Source organism: Puntigrus tetrazona, chromosome 7, assembly GCF_018831695.1.
Source record: "Puntigrus tetrazona isolate hp1 chromosome 7, ASM1883169v1, whole genome shotgun sequence".
In the NCBI taxonomy this organism is placed as follows: domain Eukaryota; kingdom Metazoa; phylum Chordata; class Actinopteri; order Cypriniformes; family Cyprinidae; genus Puntigrus; species Puntigrus tetrazona.
Genome location: NC_056705.1, coordinates 3,501,114 through 3,514,723, shown reverse-complemented (window position 1 = coordinate 3,514,723; position 13,610 = coordinate 3,501,114). Strand labels below are relative to the sequence as shown.

The 13,610-nt window shown below is 35.9% G+C and overlaps 1 protein-coding gene across 3 annotated transcripts in view; it reads right to left on the bottom strand.

The window, feature by feature from the left end:
• The window catches only part of LOC122348935 (mitogen-activated protein kinase kinase kinase kinase 4-like), a 39,240-nt gene extending 32,515 nt beyond the window's left edge, over positions 1-6,725 (bottom strand). For all 3 annotated transcript variants that reach the window (XM_043244825.1, XM_043244824.1, XM_043244823.1), the window contains exons 1-3: positions 6,484-6,725; positions 6,112-6,177; positions 1,607-1,663 (exon numbers count right to left, since the gene is read on the bottom strand). In XM_043244825.1, the coding sequence (XP_043100760.1) occupies positions 1,607-1,663; positions 6,112-6,177; positions 6,484-6,540 (180 nt within the window). In that variant the 5' untranslated portion in view covers positions 6,541-6,725. The remainder of the gene's footprint in view (positions 1-1,606; positions 1,664-6,111; positions 6,178-6,483) is intronic.
• Positions 6,726-13,610: the final 6,885 nt, after the last annotated feature.

Sequence of the window (13,610 nt, the reverse complement as noted above, 5' to 3'; positions counted from 1 at the left end):
TTCTTCACTTTTTAAACCATAATGGATTGAGCGTCCAGTGCATCGCGCTGCATGCAAACATGAAATGCTGAGGCAGGCACGATGCATATGGTGCCTCAAGACACACAATCCATTATGGTTTAAAATTGAAAAATAAAATATTAATTTTGCACTAAACATTGCATACATGTATGGAAAAATATAAAACACATTGCCATTTTGCATATTACGTTTAAAAATGAATTATGCTACCCATATGGACTTCCCCCTGGAATAGTACCATCTTTGATTTAAAAGAAGAGTTCTCCCAAAATAAAGAAATCATCACTTAGTCACATTCACATACACAAAAAGTTCACTGCAACCCTAGCAGAGAGGTGTTAACTAGGAAAAGGGTTGGAATTCTCCATTTAGATAGCCCTCCAGGAGCAAGACTGAAGACATCTTCCATTTTATTTTTGGCAGGGATGTCCAAACCTGTTCCTGGAGGGCCACTTACCTGCAGATTTCAGTTCCAACCCTAATTAAACACACCTGAATCATCTAATCAAATATAATTCTCAGGGTGCATCTCAAATGGAAGGTTGCATCCTACGGAGGCTGCGTCCTTCCTAGTTCAGTCCTTTAGATTCTTGTAGGCTAGAGTCCTCATCGGCATATAAACGCTATATGAGATGGTGTAGTGAGTGCATGTACATCACATATGTTCCCGCCCTCGCAGTCATGGCACGAAAACATGAATAAAAGTTGGTTTTGGAAGTATTTTGTATTACAAAGCTTTAAATTATTTGGCTTTCTATTGATGCAATACAATAAATCACAGCTGCCTACAGTCTCTCTGTGGCTTAAGTTATTGGCAGTTTAGCACTTAACTAATAAATTTACACCAAAACCAAAAAAAAAAAAACATTATTAACATTAAAACATTATTTCGGTCTTAAATTTCATAATAAATTCAGACAATAGTTAATTTTTCGTCAGTTTATTTTCATAAAATGGGAACAAAGGATTGTCGGTAAACTTTCGGTTGTTGCTTTCAATAGTTATTTAATTATTTAAATTGGAGTTCCATTCACTACAGTGAATGGAACATGTAAAGATATACATCCTACTCTACAAAAGGAATACAAGAGTAATATATTTCTGTTATGATAATAATGATCTTCAGCAAAATCATATGAACCCTTTAATTAAGGGTGACAAGCAAAATTATGGTTTCAGCATCGATATTGCAATGTTTTGTATACTGATCATTATATTTAAACTGACATTTTTCTTCGTTCACACATAGACACCATGATTTTTTCAAATTAGAGCTACTCCAGTCATCTGGGGATTTTTATTTTCCATATCTCAATGTATATATCAGAAAATCTAAATACTGCAGTGTGAGTTTCTTTCAATATTGTGCAGCCCTACATAAATTACACAGAGTGATGGATCCCCAGGATGAGGACTGAAAACCACTGCAGTAGAGCCTGTCTTTGTGCTCATCTAGACCCAGTTTCCTACTACCAGACTCAGATACCAACCACTTTTATATTTACATTTTTAGTTTTTATCAGTAGGCCCAAAATGGGGCAATATAATGACATTTCTAAATATTGTTTTATTATTTTTTCTTTACCTCTGTGACATCCATGACTTTGATTGCTGCCAGCTGTCCTGTTTTAACATGTCGACCCTGTAGATGAAAACAAAGGATTAGTCAACAGCCTCACATATGGAAAAATATTCTTACCTGGTAAATGTACAGTAGGAATGCATGACCGTTGACAGTTAAACCCAAGACTGAATTATCTTTCTCATCTATTATAGAACCTTTCTTAAATCACTGGTTGTTTTTTGTGTTACAGGAAGGTGGAAAAGATTTTATTTTCTAATCCATTCAATGAAATACAATGGGGACTGAAAGTTATTTTGAAACCCACTGACTTTAACTGTATGAACAACAGTTGATCACCTGGCAACAATCCTTCAGCCACACAGAAAACCCTAGCAAGTACTCAGAAATGTCTCAACACTTAATAAAACACTTTAAAACTACTTTAACTTAAAACTGTGAATTATAAAATACTGAATGGGAGACACTACAGTAGGTGTGGTTAACTTAAAAGCGGCACTGCAGCAACCAATCGGTGTATGACAGCGAGTACTGCAATGCACAATAAGCTGGAATAGTAGAAGTGTGCCGACACGAGTATCGTGTATCGACCAATCCACTGGCATTTTCCAAATCAAAGCGATCATCCTTATGCCCTTGTTAGTGGGGACTTGGAAATGAGCAGGGCATGTGCATACCATCTGGTCTAGCCTTTGAAACTTTTTAAACATTTGAAGATTTTTAAACATTCATGGGCCAGTTCATTTCAGATTTTGATCTGAAATGTCTCATTTAATTGTGAGATCAGCAAGCAGTCTGATATACCTCCATTCTTGTCTGCCTGGAGCCGTTGCAAATATGGCTGCTGAGTGAACAGACTTTCTTTGAAAGGGTCTTTGAAGACATCTGATTTCTGTAATTGCACTGTGAGGAACGAGTACTGAAGAATTGTTTGGAATTGTACTGATGCATATATAAATTGTCCTCTCCCTTCACATCTGTCACAACAATTTTAATTTATATTTTACCACTGCAATTTCATTATTTGATACGTCATGTTTAAACAGAGCATCTTGCATAAGGAGATAGAAAAAAAGTCACTTTATTCTATCTCCTTAAGCAAGACGCCCTGTTTAAATACGACATATCAAATAGAGTTATAAACGTTATAAAAGTTATTTTTATGCGTCGATTTTAATATTCATTTGAAATATGAAATATATACTCAAACTTTCTATACAGAGTGAGTTAATTGTGAGCAAGTAAGTGATTTTGTCACCTCACAAGACCTGACAAGCCTTACATATGGCTACTTTTTGTGTTTTTATTTTGTTTTGTGTTCATCAAAAATGAGAGTCTTACGGGTTTAGAATTACATTCCTATTGTTGCTGGACTCACTGAAAAATCTAAAAGGAAATGTATAAACCATCAGTACATTGTCAAGTTGGATGAAAAGAGCTTTGTAACATTTTAGGACACATAACAGATATGGGCAAACCACAATTAAGCCACATTAATTTAACTGCCCCAACACATTAATGCTAGAGAAACCAACAAAGCAAAAGGGAAAATCTGTGTGTATTGAAGGAAGAGAAAAGTTTAGTTCAAAGAAAAGATGGCTTAAGCATTTAAGCACAGAAATGTGATGTTTTGAAGATGCAATTTGGTAAGAATTGATCAGTTATCATTCATCTTAAGTAAAATCATCATATAGAAGCATACTGGCCCATCTATCGTACATCTAATGGTTCTGTGTAACACATTGACAAATGTGCTATCATGCTTCCTATTTTTAATGATATACAAAAAGTAGCAAAAAGAGGTTCCCCAATAGTAACAAGCCAAAGAATCTCTGCAATAAAGTGCTATATGACACCTCTTATGGTTCTATATACTACCACAAAGGTGTTTTTGTAGGTTTTAGGGTATATGTGGCCATGCCCCTTTTTAACTGACCCTATTATAGCTGAACAAATGACAAAATTCAACATTTTTTGATCATTATTGATCTAGAGCAGGGATCCTCAAATCTGGACCTCAAAACCTCAAAGTTTAGCTTCAACCCTAATTAAACACACTCAGGCATGCTAATCAGTGTCTTCAGGATCATTAGAAAACCACAGGTAGGTTGGAGCTAGACTCTGCAGTGCATTGGACCTCCAGGGTAAGACTACTGAACAATTCTCTGGACTCTCTAGATCCAGAGAGTCCAGAGAATTGTTCAGTAGTGGATTCATCAAGATTGAGTGAAAACCTGGGAGTAGCTTGCAAAAGTAGGTTTTTAACATAATTGAGAATATTTAATGAACGATTTGACTGACAGCATATAACTCCAAGCCGGCACCATAACTTCATTTTGGCGCGCAGTTAAACAAAGGCAAAACACAAAACTCATCTCGAGCATGCCAAACAAAGTGAAAGAGCCGTAACTGATGTTATACTGTGTGCTGCCTTTGTTTCACTATTAAAGACTGTTGTGTTTTAATTACGCTGTAATCCGTCTGATCCGTCACTGAAGTAAGAACATATTCAGATTAGAAATGACTACCAGCACCAGACTACCACTACCAGTTACTTACCCTCATCCAAAAATGGAAGGAAATGGAAGTAGAATGCGACAGCAGTGTACAGGCAAACAAATTGCCATCACATTTTTATTGCATTAGATGTAATATAAATTAAAAAAGCAGATTAGGTAACACACCTGCGCTCTTTTAGAGTTCGTAAAAAAATCCTTTGTAGAGGGATGTAAATATATCACAGTATAAAAATTAACCCTTAATTCTTAATGAATAATATGAATATGGAAATTAGATGTAAATGAGATTGAAGATATTTGCTCTTGACATGTAAACATCATAACACGATTAAGCCCATACTCTGATTACTGGAAATAACAGCATTACTCGTGTGCATGTAAACATAGTGTTCTGCTGAAGACCCATGACCTCTGTTGTTTCTGACAATGACCACTACGTTGACCACTGAGCAATAAAATAGTTTGGTAATCATCAGATTTCATGATACAATTCTCACAGTCAAGGCATCCACTGCCAGAAGCAGCAAAGCAACACAAAAATGTGTTTGATCCTCCACCATGTTTCTTTTTCTATAAAAACTTGCCATGATGTTCTTTACCAAACTTAAAACCAAATTTTATCTTTAATATATCCAACTTTTAAAATGACTAAAGTTAAGCTTTCCTTTTCACCTCTGTATGAAGCCATACATAATTAAAGGATTAGTTCACCCAAAAATGAAAAACCAAAGCTGTGTTTAACTCGAAGCATCCTAGGTGTATGTGACTTTATTCATTCATACAAATATGATAGAAAGTTACATTAAAAATTGTCCTGGCATTTTTGAGCTCCATCATTACAGTGGGCCGGTGTTTCCCTTTAACAGTCCAAAACATGTTAAATAAAAGTGTGCACATGAGTAATAAAACTTGCCTTACACGGCTCCAGAGGTGAATTACGGCCTTTTGTAGTGAATCCATGCATTTTTCAAAGATGAATATCCTTAAATGTAAAACACTTTTCTCTCACTTCTGCTAACTGTGGTAACCAGAAGCAGTGCCGTTAGTAGCACGGTCTAATTTACATTTTTGGGTAAACTAACCCTTATATTTAATTGATTGCTTTGCATAGTCATGTTTTCATTCTGCTGCCTTCTAAACATTTGCACAGAACAATGCAGAAAAAAAAACATAGGCCTATACGTGTGAAGTATTATAAATAAACAAATTGAAACTGCATCCTAGTTTGTGCAATACATTTAAATTTGAAGATTAAAAGTTCATACTGAACTTTTTTTAATGTTAATAAATCATACAATCTCAAAATAAAAAAAATAAATAATTATGCATGCAACAGGCTATCGCTGGCAATCCCTTATGAAAATGAACCATGGTTTTACTGTGACCAAAGTTTAACACTAGTATTTGTAGATTTCCATAGTGTTCCACTACAGTAAACATATTTTAACTGTGTATAATTAAAATATAACCGAATAGTGTTATAATCATGTTCAAATGCATTTAAAATATATCATTACACATTTTACTTGATACTGGCCATTAAAAGTATTGGTATCATATTGAAAACAAATGAAGAGGTCTCACCCATCCCTAGCCTTGAGGATGAGTAAAACACAGGCTAATCCTCTTTTTTGAGTGAACTATCCCTTTAAGTGATATAAGGCAGTATCATGACTGCTGTTTTTCAGCCCGTGAAAAACATCTCTTTATGAGTTTTGGCTTTCAAATTTAAGATACTGACGACTCTTATTATTTTAATTTGAAACGTCATTTAATACTTTTAGACCGGCTACCCTGAAAACCTCTGATCCCAAACACAGCTGTAAAGCAACATTACGGACAAAGAAGTTCAGCTTCCACAAGTGTGCTCGATACCATGCTATGTTCTTAAACCACCCCCTAGCTTTGAACGACACGTCTTATCGCCCCTTTTCGATGTAATAACGTCTTTTAAAAAATATTAATTTGAAGTTAGATTTAAAAACCAACCTTGTACACTTGACCATATGTACCATTTCCAACCACTTCGACCAGTTCAAAAATCCCGGCTGGGTCCTAGAGTAAAAACAAAAGGTACGAATAAAAACAGCGAAAGTATGTCAGTATAAATCAGAACTACGGATTTAATAAATAAAGTTCTACATGCTATGTGTTTAACACGTATGCTAGTGGAGTTCAAACAAAGGAAAGATCGAAACTCTTAAACGATGGCCATTCCATATAACGTAAATAAATATTATGATTTTAACGCTTTCTCTCGTTTAAACAAAGACTACGATACGTTTGTGGATTCTGAAATCATCGGTATTGACTGCAAAAGACAACGAAAACAAGCTAATGTGGTCGCTACAGGCTACTCACCCTTAGTGAAGAAAGGTCTATGTCTACTAGACTTTTCGCTGGAGAGTCGTTCGCCATCTTTCATTTGTATAATATTTGCTGTAACAATACTATTCACTTCCACTCTTCACACTGTCGGCCGTAACTTCATACCTGTGTCCGTTTTGTTTACTATAGCAACATTTCTCTAAAGCAGGACACACGCTGACAATTCATGTTGAGTTGGATGGGATTGGAGCAGGAGATCCCTGTGCCCTGCAATGTCCGATTCGCAAGTGAATCATTTTAAACGGTTCTTTTTTTTAGGAGTCGGTGGAGCCGATCTCAAGCTGTTTCTAAATCTTCCCACTGTAATATAGCTTACATTAATATGTTTTGTATTTGTTCTGTGACGTGAGGACAATTTTCTTTATATTTATAATGTAAATCAACAACATTGCTGATGTGTAGGTCTACCTCATAATAATGGGATCAATAAATAAATAAAATAAAATAAATAAATAAACAGCCTTGTACTCAACCGTGCTAACAAAATGCATTTAACATACTTTTTAAACTCTCACTTTTGATAGCTCAAAAGAATAGGTGGGTCAGTGAACCCTTTAAAAAAAAAAAAAAAAAAAAAAAAAAAAAGTCACTAGAACGAACCGATTCATTGATTCACTGAAGTGAATCTTACTTTCTAGAGCTAAATACAGGAAGTCGGTGTCGTGAGAAGTCGGTTCCTCCCTCGAAATAGTTAAAATCAACTTTAGTTACACACAAATGATATTTTTGAAAATTGTTTTTTAAATTTATTATTTAGGTGAATACATAATTACAAGATTGTTAAGAATATGTGCATAAATAATGTTACAATGACTTTATTTGGTATATGAGACTGCATGAGAAATGCAGTCTCATTTCAGAAATGTAAGAGCTTTATAATGATTACATTTTTGAGACACCCCCATATGTGACCAACAAATGCAACTTACAGATTGTCAGTCTTTAAAATTACACTCAGTTAAACATGAAAAAATTAATAACTTTATGTAACTGCAAAAGGGCTGTTTTATATCTTGTTGAATTATTAAAGAGCTCTGTTGCAGAGCTTAATTATTAGTGTTAACTTTGTCTTTTAACTGGTTGATAGACTTGAATAATGCACCAACAGTCATTCTAAAATGCCTGTCTAAACTGTGAGTCTTCTAAGAAACCCTGTTTGTTTGCCCTGCCCTTTGCTGTGAATCAGTCAACAGCAGGATTTCTTGAGAAATCTAATCCCACATTTCCTACACAATCACGTTATATGTTGTTTAAACAATTTTATCATGACCATTATTGTCTGTTACAGTTACCTTACATACTGTCATGGCATAGATACCAGTTAGCCAGATGGCTTAGATTATCCACTCTGGATTTGTACTTCCCTGTCTGACATAATACAGCAGGATTGAAAATCCACCCCTTTAGTAGCAACACGTAACATGTAGTTAATTTAAAATTAATTAACATAAACAAGAGACGTGTGGGGTGGAAATAAATGTGATCTTCTGTGACATATGTGTTAACCTGCTCCCTTGGTCAAAATCAAGGAATTATTGGTTTGCCCAAATAGGGATCTGCCTCCATTTGACGAAGTGAATCGCACTTCAAAATAATGGTGGTCAAATCCCCACAGGAGAAGTGCTTAAGGAAGTGTATGTTTACAAGTGAAGAGGAATGCAGCACAGTCAGTAGGGGCATAGAGTCCTTCAGGCTCACACCCATTTCATTCTTTCTGATCACTTCCTACGCAGTTGAGCTGATCACTGAGCCCTTAGCAAGGCAATTTGCCAGTAAGCATAGTCAGCATTAATGCTGATCCAGTTCCCAGATGGCCATCGGGCAAATTAAAATCTGTAGAGCAACGGACAAGCAGAAATTGCAGGTTTTTTAATCTACTTTCATACTTTGTTTGTCAAGAGTTGGGTTGGGCTTGGTCCTTATTCTTATTTTAAATTATGCTTTGAAATGTTTAAATTGCTTCATATTGTTTTCTCACCAGTTGTAAAGGCTTAGTACTTATGTTTATTAACGGCTAAAAACTAAATGATTCTTACAGTAATGGTTTTGTTGTGGGAAATGTTTAATAGTTGAATGTGAACACTGACAAGCATGAAAATTCATTCTTGCATAATTTCTGAATCATTCTCCAAACACACCTTTCTGTCAAACTGTAAGACACTGATTCCATCTCATGATGTTATGAGTGTTGAAAATGGCAACACATTACATCACAGCTTTCAGTTGATGCTGACATATCTTTTTACTTGAATAGGAAGAACATGAGAATCAAAATTGTATACCATGCTAAAAACTAAACATAAACCATTGTACTGTGCTGAAAATCCTTTACCTAAATTGGCTTTCCTGGTCAAAATAATGAGCCTTAAACTAATTTTGTATTTATTTTTTTCAAATGTGTGGGGGTGGGGGTTAGAATGTTGTAAGTGCTGGCTGAAGTTCTGTCCTGCTTTGATTAAATTCAGTAAGTTTCCAGATTACAACAGCCTCCTCCTGTCATTCAAGTATCTTACACTGCTGATGAGCGGATTCGAACAGACTGTGCAGATAAGTAGATGAAGAAGTTGTGAACAAAATACAATGCTCATGAATGCTCACTGATCATGAATATGCTTGGCTGTATTAAAGAGTTTAATGAATGCTTAAGTTATTGAGCTTTTGAAGAATACATAGAAAGACCCTGCAAATGACATTAAGGGAGATGCAAAGAAACATTCCAGGTTCTGAAGATCAGTTAGATGCAATGCTGCGTGATAGATTCATGTGCTGTGTTGTGTATAAGGCTCTATACCGAATCCTACCAGCTGAACCCATGCTCACATTTAAAGAGGCAGTGGAAAAGGCATTAGCCGCTAAAACAACGTTGTTAAATGCTTTTCTACTTCATCAACAACAAGAATCACTGCCTCAAGATGTATGGCAGCCAGGTAGGGTTGCTGCTTTCAGTGAGGCAAAATAAGGGACACCCATGCTCCTTGATTAGTGGGCATATTTTTTATTCACTGTAGCCCTCTCAAACTGCTGAAATGCATGCAGACAGTGGAGTAATAAAACAGTGGTCACAAGCAATTTTGGACGTGAAAGGAAAAATATTTTGTGGAAGTAATGTACAAAGCAATGCAAAACACACTGCCTTTGTCATGAGAAGCCAGGGCCCTTGTCTGCTGGAATGGGACTGGTTTGATGCCCTTAGGCATAGTGGTTAAAGGAGTACACAGAGTACAGCTATAGTCCTTAGAGGAAATACTGGCTAAATATTCTGAGGAATTTCAGGACTTTGGGTTTGGTCCCCAAACTCAGTTGGCACTGATTCCACATCTATGCCATGTTTGACAGAAACCTGGCTAAAACCAGATGAATGAATTACTTTAAATGAGTCTACCCCCGAATTACTTCTATAAAAATGAGCCATGTTTAAAAGGTAAAGGGGGAGGTGTTGCTACAATGTATAACAATATTCTCAGTACTTCTAAAAGGGCAGGCATTAAGTATAACTCATTTGAAGTTTTGGTGCTGCATATAACATTATCTATAGAATCATGTGCTAGTGATAAATCCTCTGTCATGTTTGTACTGGCTACTGTATACAGGCCACCAGGGCACCGCACAGATTTCATTAAAAAATTTGCTGATTTTCTGAGTTAGTACTGGCCGCAGATAAAGTTTTAATTGTTGGCAATTTTAATATCCATGTTAATAATAAAAAAGACGCATTAGGATCAGCTTTCTTAGACATTCTGAACTCCGTTGGGGTTAGACAACACGTCTCTGGACCTACTCATTGTAGAAATCATACTCTAGATCTAATACTGTCACATGGAATGGATGTTAATATTGTTGAAATTCTGCAGCAAAGTGATGATATTTCAAATCACTATGTAGTCTTGTGTGAATTCTGTATAGCTAAAACTGTAAACTCTGCATCTTATTACAAACATGGTAGAACCATCACTTCCACTACAAAAGAATGCTTTTTAAGTAACTGACTTCTCTCAATTCTTTAGCACATTCAATGCAACACAAAAACTTGATGATATAACAGAAACTATGCACTCTCTTTTTTCTAGCACTTTAGATACAGTTGTTCCTTTACGCTTAAAGATGAAAGAAAACAATCTTACTCCATGGTATAATGAAAACACTTGCACCCTAAAAAGAGCAGCCCGGAAAATGGAGCGCAGGTGGAGAAAATCTAAATTAGTAGTATTTCGTATTGCCTGGCGAGAGAGTATCCTATTGTACAGAAAAGCATTAAAAAATGCTAGATCTGATTATTTTTCATCTCTTTTAGAAGAAAACAAACACGACCCTTGGCATTTATTTAATATACTGACTAAATTAACAAAAAATAAAACGTGAACAGGTGCTAACATTCTCCGAGAATTACTTTACTTCCAAGATTGATACTATCAGAGATGAAATTGTCACTATGCAGCCGTTAGCTACAGTATCACATCAGTTAGTGAACTACATATCCCCTGAGGAAAAATTACACTCATTCTCTATTACAGCAGAGGAAAAAATTTACAAACTTGTTAAATCATCTAAACCAGCAACATGTATGTTAGACCCTATTCCATCTAAACTATTAAAAGATTTGCTTCCAGAAGTTATAGATCCTATTTTGAACATTAATTCATCATTGTCATTAGAATATGTTCCCAAAACCTTTAAACTGGCTGTAGTTAAGCCTCTTATTAAGAAACCACATCTTGACCCCAAAGACTTAGTAAATTACAGACCAATCTCTAATCTCCCTTTTCTGTCAAAGATACTAGAAAAGGTAGTATCCTCACAACTATATTCATTTTTAGAAAGAAATGGTATCTGCAAGGATTTCCAATCAGGATTTAGACCATACCATAGTACTGAGACTGCTCTCATTAGAGTTACTAATGACCTGCTTTTATCATCTGATCGTGGTTTTATCTCGTTATTAGTGCTATTAGATCTTAGCGCAGCATTCGATACTATCGATCACAACATTCTCTTGGATAGACTAGAAAACTATGTTGGCATTAGAGGAAGCACCTTAGCATGGTTCAAATCATATCTATCTGACTGCTACCAGTTTGTAGCATTAAATGAGGAGGTATCATATTGCTCACAAGTGAAATATGGAGTACCTTAAGGCTCAGTGCTAGGGTCGTTACTTTTCAACCTGTACATGTTACCTCTGGGAGATATTATCAGGAGACATGGTGTTAGCTTTCACTGCTATGCTGATGATACTCTATAGCTCTATATTTCATCGCAGTCTGGTGATACACATCAAATTGAGAATCTAACAGAATACATAGTGGATATAAAACACTGGATGATGAGTAACTTCTTAATGCTAAATTCTGAAAAAACTGAGGTGCTAATTATTGGACCTAAACATATACCCCACATATAATAATCTAGAACACAGTCTAACACTTGATGGCTGCACTGTTAATTCTTCATCATCAGTTAGGTTAGATTAGGTTAGATTATTGAGGCTTTATTGGGTGGTTGTTCTGCACGCTTGATAAACAAACTTCAGCTAGTCCAAAACACAGCAGCCAGAGTCCTTACTAGAACTAGGAAGTATGATCATATTAGCCCGGTTCTGTCAACACTGCACTGGCTCCCTATCAAACATCGAATAGATTTTAAAATCTTATTAATTACCTATAAAGCCCTGAATGGTTTAGCTCCTCAATATTTGAGTGAGCTCTTATCACATTATAGTCCTGCACATCTGCTGCTTTCTCAAAACTCTGGTCATTTGATAATACCTAGAATATCAAAATCAACTGCGGGTGGCAGATCCTTTTCCTATCTAGCACCTAAACTCTGGAACAATCTCCCTAACTCTGTTCGGGAAGCAGACACACTCTGTCAGTTTAAATCTAGATTAAAGACACATCTTTTTAACTTAGCCTACACATAACACACCAACACACTTTTATTATTCAAATCTATTAAAGGATTTTTAGGCTGCATTAATTAGATCAGCTGGAACCGGGAACACTACTCCTAAAATACAATGTACTTGTGACATTGTGTAAAAGAATGGCATCTACGCTAATATTAGTTTCTTTATTGTTCTGTTTCACAGTTTGTATCCAGACTAGATGGTGGATCAGCACCCAGAGATTATGTTCATCAGAGACCAGAACACCTAGATGCGCTCACACACACACACACACACACACACACACACACACACACACACACACACACACACACACAAACAAAGTCATTTACACTATCTAACACAGCTACGTTTACAATTGAACTGGAAGTTAAGTGCCGGGCGTCCGGTCAGAGAACTGGCCCCAAACTGAGTCTGGTTTCTCCCAAGGTTTTTTTTCTCTATTCTGTATGGATGAGGCTTTGGTTCCTCTGGCTTGCTTTGTTGGGGATACTTAACTTCTAGTGATTATCATCGAATTTATTACAGAGACCGTCTCTGCATTTAATAACAAATAGTTCAATCTTGTCATTATACATCCCTATCGTTGTATTCTTTTACTTTATGTTTAGTGCTTTGATACAATCTGTGTTGTTAAAAGTGCTATATCAATAAATATTATTGATATCACAGCTGTATATACAGGTGCATTTCAATAAATCGGAATGTTGTGGAAAGGTTCATTTATTTCAGTATGTTAACTTAATAGTGAAACTTATGTATGAAATAAATTCAATGCACACAGATTGAAGTAGTTGAAGTGTTTGGTTCTTTTAACTGTGATTGTTTTGGCTCACATTTACGAACAAATCTACCAATTTCTCAACAAATCAGAGTATTGTATTGACATGAGTTTGATCATACTTGGCAAGGACATGGGCAACACTGACACCCTGAGCCGCCTACCTCTTCCTGCATCTGATGCTGTTACACCACCACCGCTGGAAGTATTGCTGCCGTTAATGGTGCCAAACACACCCATGCATGTGGAAAGATTTCTAAACTAACATTTAAGGACCCTGTGATGTCAGGGGTACTACATGGGTACTAAATGCTAGTTTAGATCATACATTTTGCACTCTCAGAGGCTCAAATGTCTGATTTGCAGTCACCTGCAATAGATAAAACAACAATAAAAACAACAAGAAAAAAAATCCTG